Here is a 22497-nt window from a genome sequence, read left to right as displayed (position 1 = left end):
AGCTTGAAAAAATATGAAGAACCGAACTTTCGAGTATCGTGCTGATAACATGTTAAAATTAAAAATTTACGGTAAAAAGTAAAAATCTCAAACTCATAAAATCTATTAAACTACAGACTTTATAAAATTTTGTTTACTTAATTGTGTTCTTTTTCACAAATTGAGAGACATATTTATAAAATTTCTTTGGAAATAATCAAAAAATAAATACATAATCACATACTAATTTTCAATATTTTCAACTCTTAGTTTCAATGTTCAATAATTTGAACTTTTTATTTTGAACACAACTCTTTATTTTCAACAAATATTTTATTTAAACAAAAATTGCAATAATCAATAGTTTTGTCCGAACATTTAAATTCATTATCAATTATTTTTTTATTTAATATTTATACATGTAAACTGTTGCCCCAAATCGTCAACGAAGCCGATGCAGCTGCCGTTCTAAAACCTCCCTTCTTCCCACTCAAAAACCCTAAATTCTTATATGTATGCATTCCTTAATTGAAAATAAATTATTGTGATTTCATGGAGAATAATATGCTTGATGATCAAGATTTTTTGGTAGCTTCGATTTCACAGCTATCGATTTCGAGCAATTCTTCGCAGCCGGTGGTTGCGCGGTTTCGCCCCGAATGGCTTCAATTTGACTTGGACTCCGATTCAAACAACTTAGTCCGATTCGAGCTACGCAACTCCAAGGTCAGAATTTTTTTTTTTGCTTTGGAAAATTTATTTGTTGCTTTTTTTTTACTTCACGTGTTCGAGTTCAATCTTTTTGTACCCATAGTGTGTGGTTGGAGGTTTGGCTTTATTTCCCGGATGTTGAATCAAGTTTGAATATATTGGCATCCATGCTAAAGAAGTTTGTAGCTTTAGTGCTAGGTTAACGAGATTTGTACTACTGGAATTTAAGTATATCAGGGAAATCATTTTCCATGGATCAGTTAATTATTCTCTCTAACTGCTTTCACAAATGGTACCTTTTAAAAAAAATGTGTTTAGCGTGTAGTTATGGTTTATGATAATGCCCGTTTCCTTTTACTTTCCAGCTTTTCAAGCTAGGACCATCGCAATCAGTATGTGTATCTGAGGCTTCTGAAGTAAATAAGGAGGTATTTTACAATTTATCTTACTCATGCGACAAACACAATTTGTGCCACCCTTTTGATTATTTCAGTTGGTAGCACTACTACTTTGATTGCAACTCACTATTATATTATGTGTATGAAGTTCTCTATGATTTTCTGTACCTTACAAGTAATATGCTATTTTTGTTGTAATGGTGAAGATAAGAAAAAGAAGGATTTTGTTTTCTTTTATTTTTTATTTTTGTAGGATAAAAAAGGATTTCTTTCTATGAATGATATCATGTAGTTAATAAGATGTGATGGATATTTTTTCTGTGAATCAGAAGAACTACTCAAGGGGAATCACCATACAGTTTATAAATGAGGAGGAAAGTAGGGCTTTCCATTGTGCATTTGAACAACGGAAGAAAGACGTGACTGTTCAAGGTTGGTTTTTTACATGGTTGCAGGTGTCTCGTGGAAGATGTAATTGTGTGATCGTCATTTTATCTTTATTTATTCTTGCTGCTTTCTTCATCGCGCTCTTAAATGATGGTGGTAGTAGAGTCCATCAACTTGTATGTGTAGCCGGTAATATCATTAATTTGAGGCTAACTCGATTCAAGTGTTCTGTTGCTTATTTCTAACTTTTCATCTAGGACTTACCGTATTCTTCACCACCTCTAAACATTTCATTTTATTTCAGCCAATGTTCACCCTTTATGTGGCATCATTAAATTCCTGCAACACCGCTATGACTTTAAAAGACAATTTGTCTAAAATGTGATTGCATTATGTGTCTGAAATCTTGTTAAGAATCTTTGTCTATTGGTCACTTATAGCTGTTTGATTCCCTGTTGATGAATGGTGTCGATTCATGCCCATTTGGCCATAGTCCATTACCTTGTCGCGAACCAAAAAATCACGATTGAGTTATTATGAGCATGTATGCCTGCAGATTTTTTTTAACGATTCATGTAAATATGCTCCATTATAATTATTGCTGTCTGATTTAAATTCAAATGTAAATCTAGATACACGTTGTTAATGTTATAAATAAGGACTCTAAAATTGGGAGTATATACCAGTCTTTAGTTTATAACCGTGGCACACTTTTTCTATGCAGTAGTGATAATGATTAATCATGCAAGTTTGCATATGAACTCTCATCAACAGATAATGTCGGCAGTTGTTAAGTACTCGCAGTTCTGAATTTTATTTAAAAACTCTAACATCAAAGTTCTGAGTAAGGATTTTCTATACCGTTATTAGCGAGTTTTAATATGTTTATAAAGTTTTCATGTCATGCAGTCCAGTCTTCTGTCATTTTGAGAATATGATTTAATTAAACGATAATCAGACAGAAGTCGATAATACTGAAGGCAGAGGGACGTGGAAAGTCATATGCAATTTTTTTTGCAGGATCATTTTTGCCAAATGGAACAGTGTTATCTAAAAGTAAATTTGAGGACAAAATAGAGGCATCCTCTGCCAAAATGTACTTTCATTACTATGGACAGCTTTTACACCAGCAAAATATGATGCAAGATTATGTGAGGACAGGTTACATATCTCAGCCATAAATTTATATCTCTTTGAAATTGTTTTTGAACCCTGTCACTCACATCTGAGCTTTTCTTTTTACCTGCATCTTCATTGGCATGTGCTATTGTTTTTCATTTAGAGATATTTTTATTCAAGAGCTTATGATTCCATGGCATTGGTTTCTAAATTTAGATTATAAGTCTCATTCGATTGTTGACTTATTAGAAATTTGTGTTCCAGGAACTTATTATGCAGCTGTCATGGAGAATCGTGCTGATTTTGTTGATCGTGTGGTAGTTGATGTTGGTGCAGGTACTGGCATATTGTCATTGTTTGCTGCTCAGGTACTGAATTACATACGATTCTTCGCACTCCCTCATTGAATAAACTGATTACTTTACCATTATAGACCAATTGGTGGCTGAATTAGATATTCCTTTTCGCAGGCCGGTGCCAAACATGTGTATGCTGTTGAAGCATCGGACATGGCAGGATATGCTCATAAACTTGTAGCTGGGAATCCATTGCTCAGCCAAAAAATAACAGTGATTTTTCTGACCATACTTTAATATTTTTTTCAGATCAGTTGTTTGCTCCATTATCAGTGTAATGTCCCTGTTTATTATGTAGGTTGTAAAAGGTAAAGTTGAAGAGGTTGAATTACCTGAGAAGGCGGATATTTTAATTTCCGAGCCAATGGGTACGTCTGCTTATCTTTCTTTCGTCATCTCGCAGATGTAACATTTTGATATTTTGGAAAGTTAATCTGGCTAAACTAAATGAAGAGAACTGTAGTATGCATGGATCTATTTAGATTCATGGAAATGCTCTTCTCACTTTCCATAATTTTCAGTTTGAAGAAGACCTGAAGGCATATAATGGCCTCTAAATTTCCTGCTGCAGGCACTTTGCTAATCAATGAAAGAATGCTCGAGTCATACATAATTGCGAGAGATAGATTCCTTATTCCAAATGGGAAAATGTTTCCAGGTTTAGGAAGGTATTTATTATCCAAAATAGTCTTCTTTCTGTGCTCAATTCTATGTTTTCTTCTAAGCAGAAAAATTCTCCAAACTTTTCATATGGACAATGAATTGGAAGTGGATAACTCCGTTCTTTTCTTATTTTCCTCGGTTTCATTGTCTCTGGATTTTGTCTGAAGTATATTCTTGAGTTTTACTCTTTTTTATATATTATACATCATGGATGTTCTCATTTTTCAAGATAATAGGAGTGTATTTATGCCTATGCTTCTCTTTTTTATAATAATTCTCTAATTTCTGGTGGCTTTGAATTATAATAATGCTTGAATGATTTGGTTTTAGTCATGATATGGTTATATGTAGCATTTGGATCATGCATCCCGTGAGCTGCTTTTCGAGCTATTCATTGTACGATATTCTTTGAAGGGCTACGATGTTCCTATTTCCAATTACCGGGATGAATTTTTATTGATATTTATATTCCGAGTTGTGTAAATGACTAGAAAGCGCCTCAAACTATCTGTAGCCAATCAAATAACCTAGTTGTAGAGTTATTGGTTTTCCGAGATTCAGGTCTTGTTATCGAGTCACACTGGGGGTGTGAGCGTGGATTTTTCTTAGTAAAAGATACATGAATATGCATGTACCTGTTTTTTCTATTTGCTGCTGTAGGATAGGTTTTTTTTCCCCACATCAGTAAGAGCTTTACTTAGTGGTTTTATGGAAAGAGTTGAGAGGAACTAAACCCCAGTGAGAGAATTTTTCAAAAATGCACTCTACCTCCAAAATTCCCTCTTCATCGATAACCCATCAACTTCAGTAATGCACCACAATATTCTACTCCCCTGACCGCAACCGCCCTTCGAGCCCGGCGCCGGTAACTAGGGTTACGGTCCTTTATTGTGGGATTTCTGTTCGTCTTTTTCCCTATGCTTCAGACTTATCTGCGCAATGCAAGCCAGGAAGTAATCTGCTGACTTTATGCAAATTTCGATCCATTTCCGACCACCAAACCAGCTTTGTTGGCGATTGGTTTCACCTTCTCGTTGCTCAACTGCACTGTTGGTGGCCATCATCTTCCGCCAGCATTCAGTTACTCTAGCCATTCTTTGCCCATATACAACCATTCACTATCCTTTTCGAATACCTAATCGTTCCACATTCCTCTCAAATGTTAAGGAGAGAGTTTAGCAATTACCATACTGCTAAGGCAGTAGAGGAGGTTAGAATAGAGCAAAAATTATTTCTAATGTCACTGGGCAAAAGGGGAGACTCTATTTGCGTGACAGAAAGAACTCGGAATGCGACTTACATGCTGGAAAATGGTCATAAGAAGGGGGGAAGTAGTTATATCGGTGCAAAAGTTTGTTAACAGACGAGGAAGCTACATTGAAGTATCCACAATTGAGCGCTCCGGTAAGAAACAGCGAATTAGAATTCCAAGCGGACGGTACGAGGAGGGCTGGAAAAGTCTGGTGTTTTTTGTCGGAAAAATTCTGAACAGCGGCATATGGAAAGGAGCATATCACTTGAAGGATAACCAGCAACGTCGACAATCTGTGTTCAGTGGTAAGATCAATTCAAGTCCTACAGGATCCGGGAACATTGATGCACATAAGAATTCAGACAGTGCTTGAGCAAAGAGTGGAACAAAGCATTGATTGTCACGATGGAATGCGTTAATATTTCTTGGGAAATGGTAACGTTAGCCCTTGGTAAGGCGGTTGAGAAGAAAATTGAGATCTTTCCGTTCAAAGCAAATCAAGCACTGTGGTGGCCAAATAGTAGAGAGGATTTTGAATTTTATTTGAAAATCAGTAGATGCTTTTTGGAGAAGAGGATTTCCTTGACTTTTGAACGTTGGAGGTTTTTCTTGGTTAGGGACAAAGGGCTCTAAAGTGTTGGGATCAGATCCAGTGAGAAGGAGCAAACAAATCAAGATTCTCAAAAGGCTTAGTCCGAAAGAAGTGGATGCTTTAAACAAAGGAATAGTTCAATCAATGAGCAACAATGAGAATGAGCATACAAGGCGTAGCGATCGGCCAGAGGATATTAGTAAACAAGAAAAGAACTTTGAGGTGGTCTATACCAGAAGAAAATCAAAGACAAATAATGCTTGGTTTAATACACAAGATGAGGCAACGACAAAGATCACACATGGGAGGACAAGGATTTTACAAGGGATCAAGGCAGTGGATCCGTAGAGGATAGTTATTTTAGCGATATGGGAACTCACATGTCAATCAGCTCGGATACGACGACACGCACCAGCTTGGGTTTGGAAGACATAGGGGATCTCTTTGCTTCACCTTCGGATAAGGTAAACAACAAAATCACTTCTTCGCATATTCATTCCTCCGATACTTCAATCCATTCTTCGGTCTTTTCTTTCATTAAAAATTCAGGGGGGGGAGGGGATATTGAGGTTGAGGAAGGTTCAGTTGTTGGTGAAAAGTCGGGTATGTCAGGAATTAAAATCCACGAGGGTGATAGAGAAAGTGGGGGGATGATGATATTGTCCGAAAATGATGGAGAATACGGTTGTTTGGAGAACATGGGAGTTAAAAGGGTGGAGATAAGAGATGACTTGAAGAAAGATGGAATACGTCAAACGGGAGAAAAGGTGTTTCGATGAAGATCTTCTCTTGGAATATAAGAGGTGGAGGGTCGGCAACGAGGAGAGGATTCATTCGAGATATGCTACGCAAGGAGAAACCCGATTTGATTATTCTACAAGAAACAAAAAAAGAATTGATTGATAGGAGATTTATATCAAGCGTTTGGAAATCAAGGTTTGTTGATTGGGTTCATTTACCATCAATTGGATCATCAGGGGGTATTTTGGTTATGTGGGATCCGAGAGTGGTATCCATCACGGACAACATGATTGGGGAATTTACAGTTTCGGTATGCATAGGATTTAGATAGTTGGTGGTTTACTGCAGTATATGGACCATGCACAGCAAAACTTCGACACAAGTTCTGGGATGAGTTGGCAGGTTTGAGAGTTCTGTGTGGGGAAAGGTGGTGTTTGGGAGGGGATTTCAATGTTGTGAGATATTTGACGGAGAAAATTAATAGCTACTCACAAACAACAAGTATGGCTTGTTTTGATATGTTGATACAGGAGTTGGAATTGTGTGACCCTCCATTACTGAATGCGAAATTTACATGGTCAAATTTGAGGGCTACACCGATTTGCAGCATGATAGATAGATTCTTGTTTTTGGGAGGGTGGGTGGAATTATTTCCATATCATAAGCAATCTGTTTTGCCGCGCATTACTTCGGATCATTTTCCAATTGTATTGGAAACACAGAAACTTAATTGGGGGCCTTGTTCATTCAGATTCGAGGATGGGAAGGTTATAAATTCATGAGAAAACTAAAGTCGATTAAGGAAGAGATCAAATTATGGAACGATGAGGAGTTTGGGAAGATTGAGATGAGGGAGGCAGAAATGCGAAACAGAATTATGAGATCGGATGAAATGGAGAGTGACGGGAGGGAGAATGCGGAAGGGGTGGCTGAAAAATTAAAAATTAAATGTGAGTTGGAAGAGTTGGTGTGTCGACGACACAGAATGTTACATCAAAAAGCAAAGATTAAATGGTTAAAAGAAGAAGATCGCAACACAAAATTCATCCATTCCTTGCTAAACCACCGAAAAACAAAAGCAATGATTAGTAAATTGGAAATGGATGATGGAGAGGTTATAGAGGATGAGGGTCAAATTGTCAAATTCATTGTTGATTATTTCCAAAATTTGTATAGTAATAGATCGGTGAAAAGATTTGGGATCGAAGGAGTGAAATGGGCAACTATCGATGATGATATGAGAGCTGAACTAGAACAACCTTTTTCCGAAGAAGAGGTTAAGAAGACGGTGTTTGCGTGTGACAGGCGCAAAGCACCGGGGCCCGATGGCTATACTTTGGCACTTTATCAGGATTGTTGGGATACAGTTAAAGGCAAGTTAATGATGGTCTTTGCAGAATTTTACGAAGGGGGGATCTTAAATGGGTTGACCAATGAATCGTATATATGTTTGATACCAAAGAAACATGACTCGTTAAAGGTAAAAGATTTCAGACCCATTAGCCTCACAACGAGCTTATACAAGATAATAGCAAAAGTGTTGGCTACAAGGATGAAAAAAGTGTTGTCACATACATTGTCAGAAACTCAAAATGCATTTATCGAGGGAAAGCAGATATTGGATTGTTGTTTGATTGCGAATGAGTTGGTGTAAGAAGGGAGGAAGAAAAATAAAAAAGGGTGGGTTTTGAAAATTGATTTTGAAAAAGCGTATCACAATGTTGAATGGGATTTTCTGGATTTTGTTTTACAGAAAAAGGGCTTCGGGGAGAGATGGAGAGGATGGATAAGAGGATGCGTGTCTAATGTTTCGTTTTCAATAATGATTAATGGGAGACTGAGGGGGAAATTTAAAGCATATAGAGGACTTAGACAGGAAGATCCTTTATCACCTTTTTTGTTCAATATGGTTGTGGATGTTTTGGGAAGATTGGTTGACAAAGCGAAAGAAGAGAACTTCATCAGAGGGTATGAAGTGGGCCGAGATAAGGTGGAAGTATCACATATACAGTTTGCGGACGATATTTTGTTCTTTGTGAAGACGGAGGAACAATTAGGCTTTTTGGTGCGAGTTTTGAAGGCGTTTTGTGATATGTCAGGATTGAGGATCAATTGGGACAAGAGTGCTTTATTGGGTTTGAATCAAGATGAAGTGGAGGAGGATATAGCTAAGGGGATCGGGTGCCATAAGGAACAATGGCCAATAAAATACTTGGGAGTTCCTCTAGGGGGTAATCCTCTACAAGTGTCTTTTTGGGAGCCTATCATGATTAAGATTATTAGAAAATTGGCAACTTGGAAAAATGCTTTCTTGTCTAAAGGGGGTAGAGTGACATTGATTAATGCGGTGTTGAGTGCTCTGCCTATATATTTCTTGTCTCTCTTCAAGATACCAAAAGGAGTGGCGGGGGAGATGGAGAAAGTAATGAGAAACTTTCTTTGGGATGGGAATGAGGGAGATTCACATTGTCATATGGTTAGATGGGAAAAAGTTTGTCGACCGAAAGAGAAAGGTTGATTAGGTCTCAGGAATATATGTTTGAGGAATACGGCGTTAATGGGAAAATGGTGGTGGAGGTTCAACGTTGAAAGTGATACGCTATGGAAAAGAATAATAAAGAGTAAATATGGGTTACAAGAAAATGGATGGGATGCGGGGTTGGCTAAGAATGTGACTTTTAGATGTCCGTGGAAGTTCATTTCTACATCATACCCAACTTATCACCGATTACTAAGATTAGTGGTTCGAGGGGGGACTAAAATAAGGTTTTGGGAGGATATTTGGTTGGGGGATTCAGCTTTCCGGGATTTGTTCCCTTCTTTATTTCAGCTATCTTTGGCTCGTAATTTGCCTATTTCTTTTTTTGCTTCTTTTGAGTCTTCGTCACATAATTTCTTTTGGGACTTTCATTTCCGTAGATCTCTCCGTGAGGAGGAGATCAATCAGTTATCTTCGCTTTTAGTCGTTCTTGAGGGATTTAGATTGGTGGAAAGGGTAGATGATTTTCAACAGTGGGAGGGGGATCCGTCCGGGAAATTCACAGTCAAATCTTTTTTTCACTCATTCTTCACGGACAGTAAAGGTCCAGAAGATTTCAAATTTTACAATATCATTTGGAAAATACCTATTCCGTCAAAGATTCAAATTTTCTCGTGGACAGCAATCCTTGCAAAATTACCGACATCCGAGATGATGCAAAAGAGATATCCTAATTGTTCTCTTTGTCCCAACTAGTGTGTGTTGTGTTGTAAGCATGTGGAAACACAAGATCATTTGTTCATTCACTGCAAGTTCACTCATGCGTTGTGGTGTAAGCATGTGGAAACACAAGATCATTTGTTCATTCACTGCAAGTTCACTCATGCGTTGTGGTCTAGGGCTTTGGAAGAAATGCAACTGGTTTGGGTTGTGCCGAAGACAATCCAAGATTTGTTTACTACGGATTTGGGTCATATGCTTGGCAAAAGAGGTAAAATTTTCTGGAGAGTGGTGATCCATGGAATTATTTGGGCGGTTTGGTTGGAGAGAAATAGAAGAATTTTTGAAGAAATGGAAGAAACCAAGGAATAATGTTGGGGAAAAATCAAGTTCACAACAGCAAACTGGATTCGGGCGGATAAAAACTTTCAGGGATTGTCTACATTTGATATTTTGAGAGATTGGTCATATGTGTATGATTAGAAAATAGCTAGTTCATGGCAGTGGATCACTAGTCCACTTCTTGTACTGTAAAATTCTATTATTAATAATATTGTTATGTTTCTTATAAAAAAAAAAGTGGTTTTCTTATGGATAATATATTTGTTCTTACTTGTTTTTGTAGGATACACATGGCGCCATTCAGTGATGAGTATTTGTACACGGAAATTGCAAACAAGGTTGGCTACTATTATTGCAGCAGGTGTTGCAAATGTCCTACTGGGAAAACCAGGGACGGGTTAGCCGTCAATTAATATTTTAGGCTCCGAGAGGGAGGGATGGCATTTCACTGCATGGAATTTTAATTGTATAAACAAGTTGAGAATGTTATGTTGCTGTCGAAATATCTTCCTTGACAATGCTTTTCTATCGCGGCAGATATTTGATTTTGTTTCTTATTTCCACCCAGGCTTTATTTTGGCAGCAACAAAATTATTATGGTGTAAATTTGACACCTTTACATAGTGCTGCATTTCAAGGATACTTCTCACAGGTTGGCTCCAATTCTTTCGATTTGTCTTGTTTGTTTTTATGTTCACATTAAGTTGCAAATCACTATAAGACCATGTGTTAAGTTTTCAATCCATGATGCCTTTTATATAGTTTCTTTTATCATTTCAAAATAAATACAAGACAATTTAATTCTGGATGGTCAGCATCACATGTTTTTATTTTCTTAGTTTTTTATCTTTGGAAGGATGAATTTTGGATGTCTATATCATTTGTGTTGAATGCTGGGAACCTTTTTCCTTTTGTATGTGTTTGCAAAACCGAGATTGGAAAAAGTTCTTTTTGGTTTTCTATAAATGTTTTACGAAAGTGATAATATTCTAGTGAGTCCCATTGTTGTGATCATATCTTGAACTTAAATGTGTGGGTCAAATTTTATTGAGACATTATAATGAAAATATCCTCGGGCATGTCAATCTACTTTGGATTCTTTTGCAGCCAGTGGTAGATGCTTTTGATCCAAGATTATTGGTGGCTCTTGCAGTTTCCCACGAGATAAATTTCATGTCCTCCAAGGTAAATGTTAACTTCAACCAAGTAGCTATTTTGTATGAATACAACTTCAAATTTCGTATATGGTCGATACTTGAATTTCAGAAATAATTTACTGAACTATCTCCTAGTCATTTGTTGACTGTTTTATTAGTACATCCACTCTTAACTTGATCGGGGACTAACATGGTTGGACACTTTTTTTAATCCAATGCTCAACTAGATAGATGGAAAAGCATGCTAACCCCTTGGAAATGTGAAGCAAACTCAATCATTTTGTTAAGGGGGAATCTTCTTGTGCTATACCAAAATTATGATATAGTGGTTTGATGACCATTTCTCTGAGAAAATAGTTCCAAAAGATTTCGTTCATTTTTAACCATCAATCGTAGCATAATTTACATAGGAAATATAAATTTTTTGTTTTTGAACAATGGAGTCACTGGTGGACTCAACATTTGTATATCTAGTGCTCTCTTTACTTATCATTCATATCCAGAACTTTTACCGTAAAAACTTGCTGTGATTTATTTATTGAAAAATGAGACTGAAAGGTCTCAATTTTCTCGTAAATCTGACTCGGATAATTATAGTTTATAGTTCCTTGAAGAGTATTCGACCGTCAGAGTTGCTGGTTGCAGCACATTATCAGTTGCTATCTTTTCTAAAGTTGTAAATATAGGATTGCATGCTAACAAATTATCAAAATTTATTACAGGAGGAAGAATTATATGAAATCGACATCCCATTGAGGTTTATAGCTTCGGTAGGCACCAGAATCCACGGTTTGGCTTGTTGGTTTGACGTGTTGTTTGATGGAAGGTAATGGTTTTATGATTTGTGTTTGCATTTTCTTTTATTTGCATTTGCACCGTGCTGACTGCATCAAATTGTTGCAAAAGTAGCACTGTACAAAGGTGGCTCACCACTGCTCCTGGTGCACCTACGACACACTGGTACCAGCTACGATGTGTATTGTCCCAGCCAATTTATGTGATGCCTGGCCAAGAGATAACAGGTCGACTACGTATGGTTGCTCATAAAGCACAGAGTTATACCCTTGAGCTAATATTATCAGGTTGGTTTATGCAATTATTTTTGTAGTCACGCACAAATATTTTTAAATGTGTTTGGTTCCTTCTACCTCGAACTTGATAAACTATCATTTACCAATAATATAGCTAAAATGTGGGGCCCTGGTGCTGAACAAGGAGGAATACTACAGACGTCATCTGGTAAATTTGATCTCAAAGAGCCCTATTACCGGATGTCTCAACCTCAGGCGTATCCAATGGCCCAAGAACAAACTCCTCAGCAGCTACTACAAACACAGGTTTTGAGCATGCAGCTGTGTTGCATATACCTTTTTCTCATCGAATGAAAGCAGTAAATTTGGGTGTTCATGAAATTTGCTTGTATTATTTTCCTCTTCCCGCTGGAACAACTTTGTTACACTTGTTCAAGCTTTTAACCTACCTGGTAGTAATACTGATTTTCTTCCCAAGAAACGACATCGAGGTAGTTTGAAATTTCTTCCCCAGCTTCCCAGCTACTTTTCAATCATGTTACGTTGACAGCTCAGGGCAATCCATTCACAACTCGATTTCCTTTCTTTTGTTAAATCGGCGCAACTTTGTTAGACTTATTCGAGCTTTTAACCTACCTGGTAGTAATACTGAATTTCTTCCCAAGATTGAGGTAGTTTGAAATTTCTTCCCTGCTTCCCAACAACTTTTCAATCATGTTACATTTACAGCTCAGCATAAAATCCACTCTCAACTCCATTTCCTTTCTACTGTTAAATCCGCACCCTTACATAATCATAAGAAGAAGCATTCTTCGATTGATTATAATTTGAATTTAAGTAACTTATATGTTGCATAATGCAGGATTTACAAACACTATCCCAAGATGAAGGTTCAGATTTATTGCAGTAATCTTTGTGATTCAGAGGCAGAGCTTCCATCATCACTTCAATGACAAATATACCGATTGTTTCTTGATGTTCCCCTTTTTATTACTTTAATTTTCTTGACCTAGTGTTTCTTTCTGTCTGACTACTTGTTACTTCTATATCTTATTACTTGTTACGTCTATATCTTATTACTTGTTACGCCGCTTATGCCCTCCACTGGTTGTTCTAGGTGCCTTTCCGCCTATTGTAATTCATGGTTTTATTCAATTCAGATCAGAGACGGGGTGGCGACCGTCGTCCTCGCATTATTTTGTTTTTTAATTTTATTGACTAAGAGCTTAAAATAATTATATATTTTTTATTTTCACCTTAATATTTGTTTTGGCCCCTCCTAAAATTTTAAAATTTTTTTTGTTTCCAACCTCCATTTTCGGTTTCCTCCCTGATTCAGATCATTTTTTTGGATCATGACGAGTGATTTCTGGAGTTCATGTAATAATTTACCTATTCATTTATGATTAAGATGAATATTTTTGGAAATTATGTACTTTATTTTTTTTAGCACATCTAACCCCAAGAGAGTTCTCAGTTCATGGCGTGATATCTCTGACGCATAAGAAAATTGATGATTATCGCCTCTCTGCTAAAGGTAGGTTGATCTTACCTATAAAACGGAACGTTGGATTCAGGAACATTGGCAAAGAAAAAATTATATTTAATTCATTGGTCTTCATCACATGCAAGTTCAGCCATATAACATTTTAAGTATACAAGTATCGGTTAAGCTTTGCCTACGAATCAAATGCAAAAGCGTATGATCAAAAACCAAAAAAAAAGGAAATGCTAAAAGAGAAGCCGGAACAAAATATGTGACATATGGTTGTTGACAGCACCTAGCTTGAGTTCCTGTTGGTATGAGGAAAAAGGCTCCCGAGTATGGCTTTGGCAGCTAGAAGGAGAGCTACAATGTGATTGTTGCTGATCTGAAGTGCTTGTCCTGATACTAATATGCCAATTTGGCTTTTTGTTCCATCCAGCCCGAACCCGAACGAGTAATCTGGAATTCCTACAAGTGGAAAACTGAGATTGCAGGTTGCATCCCCATATAACATCACCTCTCCAGTTCCTCGAAGTCAGACCTAATTAGCTTTGATTCTTCACAATGGTGTAGCCTTTTCCCTTAAAGCACCCTTCAGAGCTTGCCCTGAATGTGCCTGAAATGGTTTGAGTCCGACAAGAAGCATCATTTCTGGTGAGAGTTGGCCGTTCTACAACTGTGATTTGTTGATCCTCAAGAAAAGTGCTGGGTACTCCAGTGGTCTGAACATTGAATCCTTCTGTAGAGTCCAAATTCAGTACACGTAAAACCCATACATTTATTAAATTGTCAAATTGTTTATTTAAGTTTAATATGATTTAAAGCGATGCATGATCTATTTAATTGCATCATTTTAAATTATTTATGTTTATGTGATGCACGTTAAAATATTTTCTTGAGTTTCATGTTTCAGGCGATTATTCGACGCGGGATCAAGGAAAAGAGACTGACGAAGATTTTGGCGATTTTAAAATGTAGTATTTTATTTTAAGTCAGGATTGAGGCATTTTAAATGATTTCTTAAATTGTTAGCATTTGTAAGTCTTAATTTAATTATTAGGTTATTTTTAATATTTTTTAAAAATTTTTAAAATTGCTCACTTGTGTATTTTTATTTTATTGGGGAATTTTAATAAATTTAGTATTTGATTAATATTTAATTAGCATGTTAATTATTTTATTAAGCAAAATTCTCCCCTAATTAACTAAAAAAAATGCACGCACACACACTTTTACACACACTTATACACGACACACACACACTTACATTTTCATTGGCCTTGTTTTAATTTTTGAGAGCAAAGTAGGGTTCTTAGAACAAGAGAGCAGCCGCCCCTCCCTCTTAAATTTTCCAGCAGATTTTCGTTGGGTTTTCTTCAAGAAAATCGTTCCACGATCGTCCCGGATCAACCCTCGTACCGTTTCCGCTTCGATATCGCCGTATCGTGAGTTTTAAATATCAAAAGGCATATATATTCTTTCATTTTCGCATCAATCTTGTCATAGTAATAATTTTGATGTTTATTGTATAAAAAACATGTGTATGTTATGCAAAAGTTTGAGCGAAAATGGTTGGATCGCTTTTGAAATGATTTTTGGATCTCAAAACTCGAAATTTGCTGTCATTTTAAATATTGCAATTTTTCGGTCGATTTTCCGAAAAACGATTCAACATATAAAACGTATTACTTTTTGATATCTTCAATTCGATAGTAAATTCGTAATTTTTGGACAAGAAACGAGTGAGTTATGATCGTTTTTGTGGGACTGCTCAAACTGTAATTTTCTGAAAATATGTTCTTGACGTGTTGTTGAAGTTTAATTGTTGCAAGCTCGTTGGGAATCGACGGGTGATCGCTGCTGCGTTTAAGTAAGTTTAGTATGATGTTGGGATCGTTTTTGGTGTGTTGGTTCGCGTCGATAGGCACATGATTGCGTTAGAAGTCGTATGATGAGTTTTGGTGTCAAAATGTCGTGTTTACGGGTTGTGTTACGTTGTTTGGAGTGCGTCGTCGTTTGGGGCATTTGTATGGGTTTGAGTCAATGCCGTACCATCCTAGGATGGGTCTCGAGGTGTTGATTTACGGTCCGTATGATCGAGTTAGGAGGAATAAGCCATAAATGTAGTGTTTCTCCGTTGGTTTACAATTTCAGCATGTACCCGGACCCTTAGCCGGACCCTGACACGGGGTCCGTGCCCTTGTTTCCTTCGAAATGCGAAAGTCCAGCATCTACCTGGACCCGTACCCGGACCCTTGAAAGGGGATCGGTTTTAGGTGTTCTAAAGCGCAACGGAAGTTCAAAATTTATTTTCTAGCAAGAAAACCGAACACCTCATGTACTAGGATGTGTAGTAAATACAAAACACAAAATATGACATTCATAGTGTGTTTAGAAATATACATATCAGTCACAATGGATTGATGATGGCTCCAACTTAGTTTTAAAAATTAAGCTCTTGAAAGGGATGACCCAATCTACAAGCTTTCCAATGAGCACTCCTTGCTCAAAATCAAGCCCACCACTTGCAAGCTCGAACCACCTTACACTTGCACTAGAAAATGTAAGGCATTTTCTTTGAGAAGTATATGAATTCCTCAACAACTTGAAGAACAAAATTTGGGAGAGTTTTTACTTGCAAATTTCGGCCAAAAAGTGTGTAGAAGGAGTGAAGAGATTGCTTTTCTTGGTGTTTGAAAAAGTAGAGACAACCTTTTGCATGCCATGCAATTTTTAATAAAAAGTATTCCCCAACCCTTTAACTCCCAAGCATGCTTTTGACTTGGGCTTGTAACAATTACAAGGCCCATGGACTTTTATTTAAATGTCCCAAACATATTTGAGTCCATTTAAAGTTTACTTGATTTATTCAAGCCCACTAGTTTAATAATTCTTTCTAATTGGGCTCTACAAAGCCCAATGTTATTTAATTAATCCAACACTTGAATTAATTTAATTATTTGGACTCTACTAGGTCAACTAGTGTTTAATTAATTCAACACTTGAATTAATTTAATTTAATCCATAATAATGTTTATGAAAATCACAAATTTCAAATACATTATTTCTTTGGGCAACTTTTAATTTAGGAACACTTCCTCAAATTAAAAGTTACATTCTCCTTATAGAAGTAATACTTCTATTTTATTTACCCTTATAAACTCTTTTATAAGCCGTTCAACACATTGAACTATTTTACTTCTCAACGGGATCTAGAAAGCTAGCACTTGTGTGGCCCTCAATGGTTCATTGATACAACTAGCCGTGGGTTCACATCTCCATGTGATTCGGACTAAACATGTCCTTATTCGAGCATACTCCAATTGCTTCATTCTTAATTATCAAATCCTTGATAACAAGAACGTCAGAATTCAAGTCTGATAGTACTCAACCAATCATGTTAAACGCCTAGCAGCATCGCTTACATGATTCCCTAGGTTTCAAATGATAGTGCCTCCAAGAACCATTCTATTATGGTTAGCGTACAGTACGGTCCCTTCAACTCATATATCCCGACCGATTCGACAACCATTGGTATATCGAGAGTTGTCAATGAATCGATACTATGTGTCATGTCATAGTTGCATCGATGGTGTAATCTATGAAACCCCTTTCATAATTACCACCATACTCTGATAAGAGATTTCAAACTACAAACACATGATATCACATAGGATATCCATACCCGAAGGTAAGCGGTGAATCCCCGACTACAATGCATCGACTCCTATATGTTTCGACAAAACACCCAACCTTGCCACTTGATGACCCCATGAGAGTCGGTAAACAAGTCAAAGTGTAAGGCTAGCACATAGAGTCTCAATGTTGTCCGGGGTCATAAGGACTAATGGTGTACAACCATAAACTAGGACATTTCCACTCGATAAGTGAGAACCACTTAGAAAGTCCTCTATGGAGGGTTGTTCAGTGCACTCTACAAGGAGCTCCTATCTGCATGTTCGGACATCACAATGTCCCCTACCAATGAAACATGATACTCACATCGCAGATACTAGTCTCGAACTCGAACGGCCTATATCCTTATTAGCGACGGCTGAATCGACTAGGATTTGTTTAGAATATACAGTATTACAAATATGAGTTTCAAGATACTCATCTTATGAGCATCTCATATTCTTTCTACTATTTGTATATTCAAGGACTTTATCTATGCAACTAGCATGGGTATATAGATAAAGAAGTGCCAAAAACAATAATTTCAAATATTATTAAAATAAAAATTGTTTATACATAGAGTTTAAATATGAACCCTCGGCCAACACTTGGCTCGACGGGCACCTACTCTAACAATCTCCCACTTGCACTAGAGCCAACTACCCATATGCTTCAAACCCATCGATTCGCGATGATTCTCGAATAATGGACCAGGTAAAGGCTTAGTTAGTGGATCAGCAACATTATCTGCGGAGCCGACTTTGTCAATCGAGACATCTCCTCTTTCCACGATCTCTCGGAGGATGTGGTACTTTCTCAATACGTGTTTGGACTTTTGATGAGACCTTGGCTCCTTTGCTTGAGCAATGGCTCCCGTGTTGTCACAAAACGCAGGGACATAAGCAACTCCATTAGGAATGACACCCAACTCTTGGACGAAATTCCTTATCCAAACAGCCTCCTTTGCTGCAGCTGATGCAACAATGTATTTTGCCTCAGTGGTGGAATCCGCTGTACTGTCTTGCTTGGAACTCTTCCAAGAGACAGCAGCTCCATTGAGCATGAATATGAATCCAGAGGTTGACTTCGAGTCATCGATATCGCTTTGGAAGCTAGAGTCGGTATAGTCTTCCAATTTCAGTTCTCCACCCCCATAGACCAAGAACAATTTATTGGTCCTTCTCAAATACTTGAGGATGTCTTTCACAGCTTTCCAATGTGGAAGACCGGGGTTCGATTGATATCTACTCACTACACTTAGTGCGAAAGCCACGTCAGGACGTGTAGATATCATCCCATACATGATGCTACCAATTGCAGATGCATACGGAATGCGTGTCATCACCTCTATCTCTGCATCAGTCTTGGGAGACATAGACTTGGATAGGGACACGCCATGACACATTGGTAGATGTCCTCTCTTGGACTCATCCATCGAGAACCTCTTCACGATGGTATCAATGTATGTGGGCTGGGTGAGACCAAGCAATCTTCTTGATCTATCTCTATAGATCTGTATTCCCAATACAAAAGATGCTTCACCCAAGTCCTGTATCGAGAACTTACTCGTTAACCATATCTTAGTTGATTGCAACATTCCTACATCGTTCCCAATGAGTAGAATGTCATCAACATAAAGCACAAGGAATGTCACAGCACTCCCACTGACCTTCTTATACACACAGGGTTCCTCAGGATTCTTAGTAAAACCAAACTCTTTGATTGTACTGTCGTATCTAAGGTTCCAACTTCTAGATGCCTGCTTTAGACCATAAATAGATCTTTGAAGTTTGCATACCATATGCTCACTTCCGATGGATGTAAACCCTTCAGGTTGAGACATGTAAATCTCTTCCTTAATATCCCCATTAAGAAAGGCTGTCTTGACATCCATCTGCCATAGTCATACCATGCAGCTATGGCTAGCAATATCCTTATGGACTTGAACATTGCAACTGGAGAAAAGGTTTCCTCAAAGTCAACTCCTTGTCTTTGAGTATATCCTTTTGCTACCAATCGCGCCTTGAAGATCAATACCTTCCCATCCGCCCCAAGTTTCCTCTTGTAAATCCATTTACACCCTATGGGAACAATTCCTTCAGGTGGATCCACGAGATTCCACACTTGGTTCGAATGCATGGAATTCATCTCAGATTCCATTGCTTCAAGCCACTTGGATGAATCGGCATCAGATAACGCTTCCTTGAAGGTCCTTGGATCACATCCATGGTTAGGCTCATCATGGCCCTCTTCAAGAAGCAGACCATATCTCATAGGTGGTCTCGAGACTCTCTCGGATCTTCTAGGAGCTTGTATCTCCTCTCTAGGCTCTTCGGGTGTGGGTTCTATAATTTTGGGTGTCTCTCGAACCTCTTCGAGTTCTATCATCTCCCCTTTTCTATCCAATAGAAATTCCTTTTCCAAAAAGGTTGCATTCCTAGAAACAAACACTTTTGTTTCTTGGGGATGATAGAAGTAGTATCCAACCGAATTCTTTGGATATCCCACAAAGTAACATAAAATGGATTGACTATCCAATTTATCTCCCACTACCTGCTTCACATAGGCAGGGCACCCCCATATTCTAAGATAAGAATATTTGGATGGCTTACCCATCCATATCTCATATGGTGTCTTATCAACTGGCTTTGAATGGTCATTGTTCAACAACATTGCCGCTGTCTCAAGTGCATATCCCCAAAAGGATGGCGGCAACTCCGTGAACCCCATCATAGACCGAACCATGTCCATCAAAGTCCGGTTACGATGCTCCGAAACACCATTCAACTGCAGTGTAGCGGGCGGAGTCCACTGCGAGAGAATCCCATTCTCCCTAAGATACTCTTGGAACTCGGCACTCAAGTACTCACCACCTCGATCCGATCGAAGTGTCTTGATGCTTCGTCCCAACTGTTTCTCTACTTCACTTCTGAATTCTTTGAACCTTTCAAAGGCTTCAGACTTGTATTTCATCAAATACACATACCCATACCTCGAAAAGTCATCGGTAAAGGTGATGAAGTAGGCATGTCCATGCTTAGTGGTGATGCTAAGCGGACCGCACACATCGGTATGGATCAAATCCAATAACCCTTTGGCTCGCTCCACATGGCCCTTAAAGGGAATTTTGGTCATCTTTCCTTTCAGACAGGATTCACAAGTCGTGAGAGCATTAATATCAGACATATCAAACATGCCTACTCCCCCTAGCTTGTTCATCCTTCTTAGTGAAATATGTCCTAATCGAGCATGCCATAATTGTGCCGAATTTAGAGTATCTTGTTTTCGCTTGTTTGTTGTTATTATAGATTGGACATTGTTTAGTGGAATATCTTTAAATTTTAAGGTGTAGAGATCGTTTTCAAGTTCTCCAGTACCAATTAAACATTCATTCTTGTAAATGTTGCAAACACCTTTGTTAAATAAACAAGAAAATCCATCTTTATCAAGCATAGAAATGGAAATAATGTTTTTCACCAATTCAGGTACAAACAAAACATCTCTTAATATTAACTTAAAATCATTGTTCAAATGCAAGTAAACATCTCCTACAGCCTTGGCAGCAACCCTTGCTCCATTGCCCATCCTCAAGAAGGTCTCACCTTCCCTGAGCCTTCTACTTCTTCCCATCACCTGCAAATCATTACAGAGATGTGAGCCACAGCCGGTATCCAATACCCAAGAAGTAGAGTTAATTGAAATGTTTACTTCAATATAGAACATACCGTTTCAGGTACAAACAAAACATCTCTTAATATTAACTTAAAATCATTGTTCAAATGCAAGTAAACATCTCCTACAGCCTTGGCAGCAACCCTTGCTCCATTGCCCATCCTCAAGAAGGTCTCACCTTCCCTGAGCCTTCTACTTCTTCCCATCACCTGCAAATCATTACAGAGATGTGAGCCACACCCGGTATCCAATACCCAAGAAGTAGAGTTAATTGAAATGTTTACTTCAATATAGAACATACCGTTTCAAGAACTCTTCTGGGCAAGATATTCCCTGCAGTTACGCCTCCAATGTCCAGGCTTCTTGCAGTGATGACAGATGTCAACAGTCTTGTCAGCCTTAACTGGTGTGGCTGCCACAACGGGAATCGGAGTCTGCTTCTTCAAGGGAACGTTCTTCCTGGGACGTTGGAAAGAACGCTTCTTTTCCTTCCCAGGTGGACCGGTCTTCGTACCAGATGAAGAGCCCACATAAAGAACCGGTTTCTCTTTCTTGATGGTGGACTCAAAGGTCACAAGCATGTTCACCAACTCCTCAAGGGTCGGCTCCATCTTGTTCATATTGAAATTCACCACAAAAGGATCAAACGAGCTAGGCAATGACAACAGCAATACGTCGGTGGTCAGCTCCGATGGCAATGTAAGATCCATGCCCACAAGCTTATCCACAAGCCTAATCATCTTTAGGCCATGCTCATGGACCAAGGCCCCATCTCGCATGCGTAAAATGATCAGCTCCTTGACGGTAGCATGCCTAAGAGGCCGTGTTTACTCACCAAAGAGCTCCTTGAGATGCAAATGAATGTCAGCAGCATTCTTTGCATCCTCAAAACGCCTCTGCAGCTCATCATTCATAGAAGCCTGCATATAACACCTGGCTTTCAAGTCATGGTCACACCAATCCTTGTAAGTCTGCAATTCCTCAGGAGTGCAGCTAGTCGGAGCCTCAACAGGGGGCGACTCAGTCAGTGTATATGCAATCTTTTCCGAGTTCAAGACGATTTTCAGGTTTCTTAGCCAAGTGAGGTAATTAGGTCCGGTTAATACGTGTTTTTCGAGTATAGCAGACAGCGGATTGCGAATCGAAGACATTGTCAAAAATGTACTGAAAAGTAAACAGATAAATGTTAATGACTATTTTAAAATATTTAGTAAGATATAAAGTATGGACTTTTACTTTATAAATTTTTCGCTCCCACTGTTTTGACATTTTCACTACCCTCTAGTGAAAACGGGAAACTCCTTTCCTCAGTAGGTACGCAAGGTCCAATTAGCGAATTATGATCCCGAATAATATCAGCCAATCACAATTCCTAAAAGATAGTTTCCAATTGCATCTCCATGCAACCCTCTACGTAAGCTTTTTTCTCACGTTTGATTAGGACCCAATAATATGACGTCGTTCATCTTTACGTGTCAAGCCTTACACAACGATGTTGAACTTTAATGGACGGTCGCCATGAGTTCCCTCAATAATATGAGCCAAAATCATGGGAGTTCCACTTAGTTCACATCACCATGTCAATGGATGTCACACCTTTCGGCACCCAGGGCCCCCCCAATAATATGAGCCGAGCCTCGAGCACGGGTAGCGTTAATCATGCACCCATTGTCGATGGAAGACATGGAAATTATAAACAAATTAATAACGCACATACTCATTATTTATAACATATCA

The 22497-nt window shown here is 38.2% G+C and overlaps 1 protein-coding gene across 3 annotated transcripts; it reads left to right on the top strand.

Annotated features, from left to right (window-relative positions):
- The first annotated feature begins 396 nt into the window (after nucleotides 1–396).
- On the top strand, nucleotides 397–13108 carry LOC142504637 (putative histone-arginine methyltransferase 1.3). 3 transcript variants are annotated; one of them, XM_075617508.1, is made up of 15 exons: nucleotides 397–705; nucleotides 1056–1118; nucleotides 1418–1520; nucleotides 2496–2636; nucleotides 2859–2962; nucleotides 3065–3163; nucleotides 3249–3318; nucleotides 3522–3618; nucleotides 10023–10077; nucleotides 10308–10391; nucleotides 10847–10924; nucleotides 11619–11722; nucleotides 11806–11978; nucleotides 12082–12233; nucleotides 12790–13108. In XM_075617508.1, exons 1-15 carry the CDS (start codon nucleotides 532–534, stop codon nucleotides 12835–12837), a joined length of 1545 nt encoding a protein of 514 aa, XP_075473623.1. In that variant the 5' UTR covers nucleotides 397–531; the 3' UTR covers nucleotides 12838–13108. The 3 variants fall into 3 exon arrangements, with proteins under 3 accessions (XP_075473623.1, XP_075473622.1, XP_075473621.1); XM_075617507.1 differs by having other exon boundaries at nucleotides 10023–10136; nucleotides 10277–10391; XM_075617506.1 differs by having other exon boundaries at nucleotides 10023–10136; nucleotides 10277–10391; nucleotides 11803–11978.
- The last annotated feature ends 9389 nt before the right edge of the window (nucleotides 13109–22497 follow it).

Source organism: Primulina tabacum, chromosome 9, assembly GCF_025594145.1.
Source record: "Primulina tabacum isolate GXHZ01 chromosome 9, ASM2559414v2, whole genome shotgun sequence".
NCBI lineage: Eukaryota > Viridiplantae > Streptophyta > Magnoliopsida > Lamiales > Gesneriaceae > Primulina > Primulina tabacum.
Note: the sequence above shows the minus strand (reverse complement) of the source record. Positions and strands in the feature narration are given on the sequence as shown.

Excerpts from the sequence above, each read along its gene's own strand:
- LOC142504637 (XM_075617506.1), top strand. The coding sequence starts at position 532 with ATGGAGAATAATATGCTTGATGATCAAGATTTTTTGGTAGCTTCGATT. Across the intron at positions 2,637-2,858 it reads GCAAGATTATGTGAGGACAG|GAACTTATTATGCAGCTGTC; the intron begins GTTACATATCTC and ends TTTGTGTTCCAG. Across the intron at positions 11,979-12,081 it reads CCTTGAGCTAATATTATCAG|CTAAAATGTGGGGCCCTGGT; the intron begins GTTGGTTTATGC and ends CCAATAATATAG.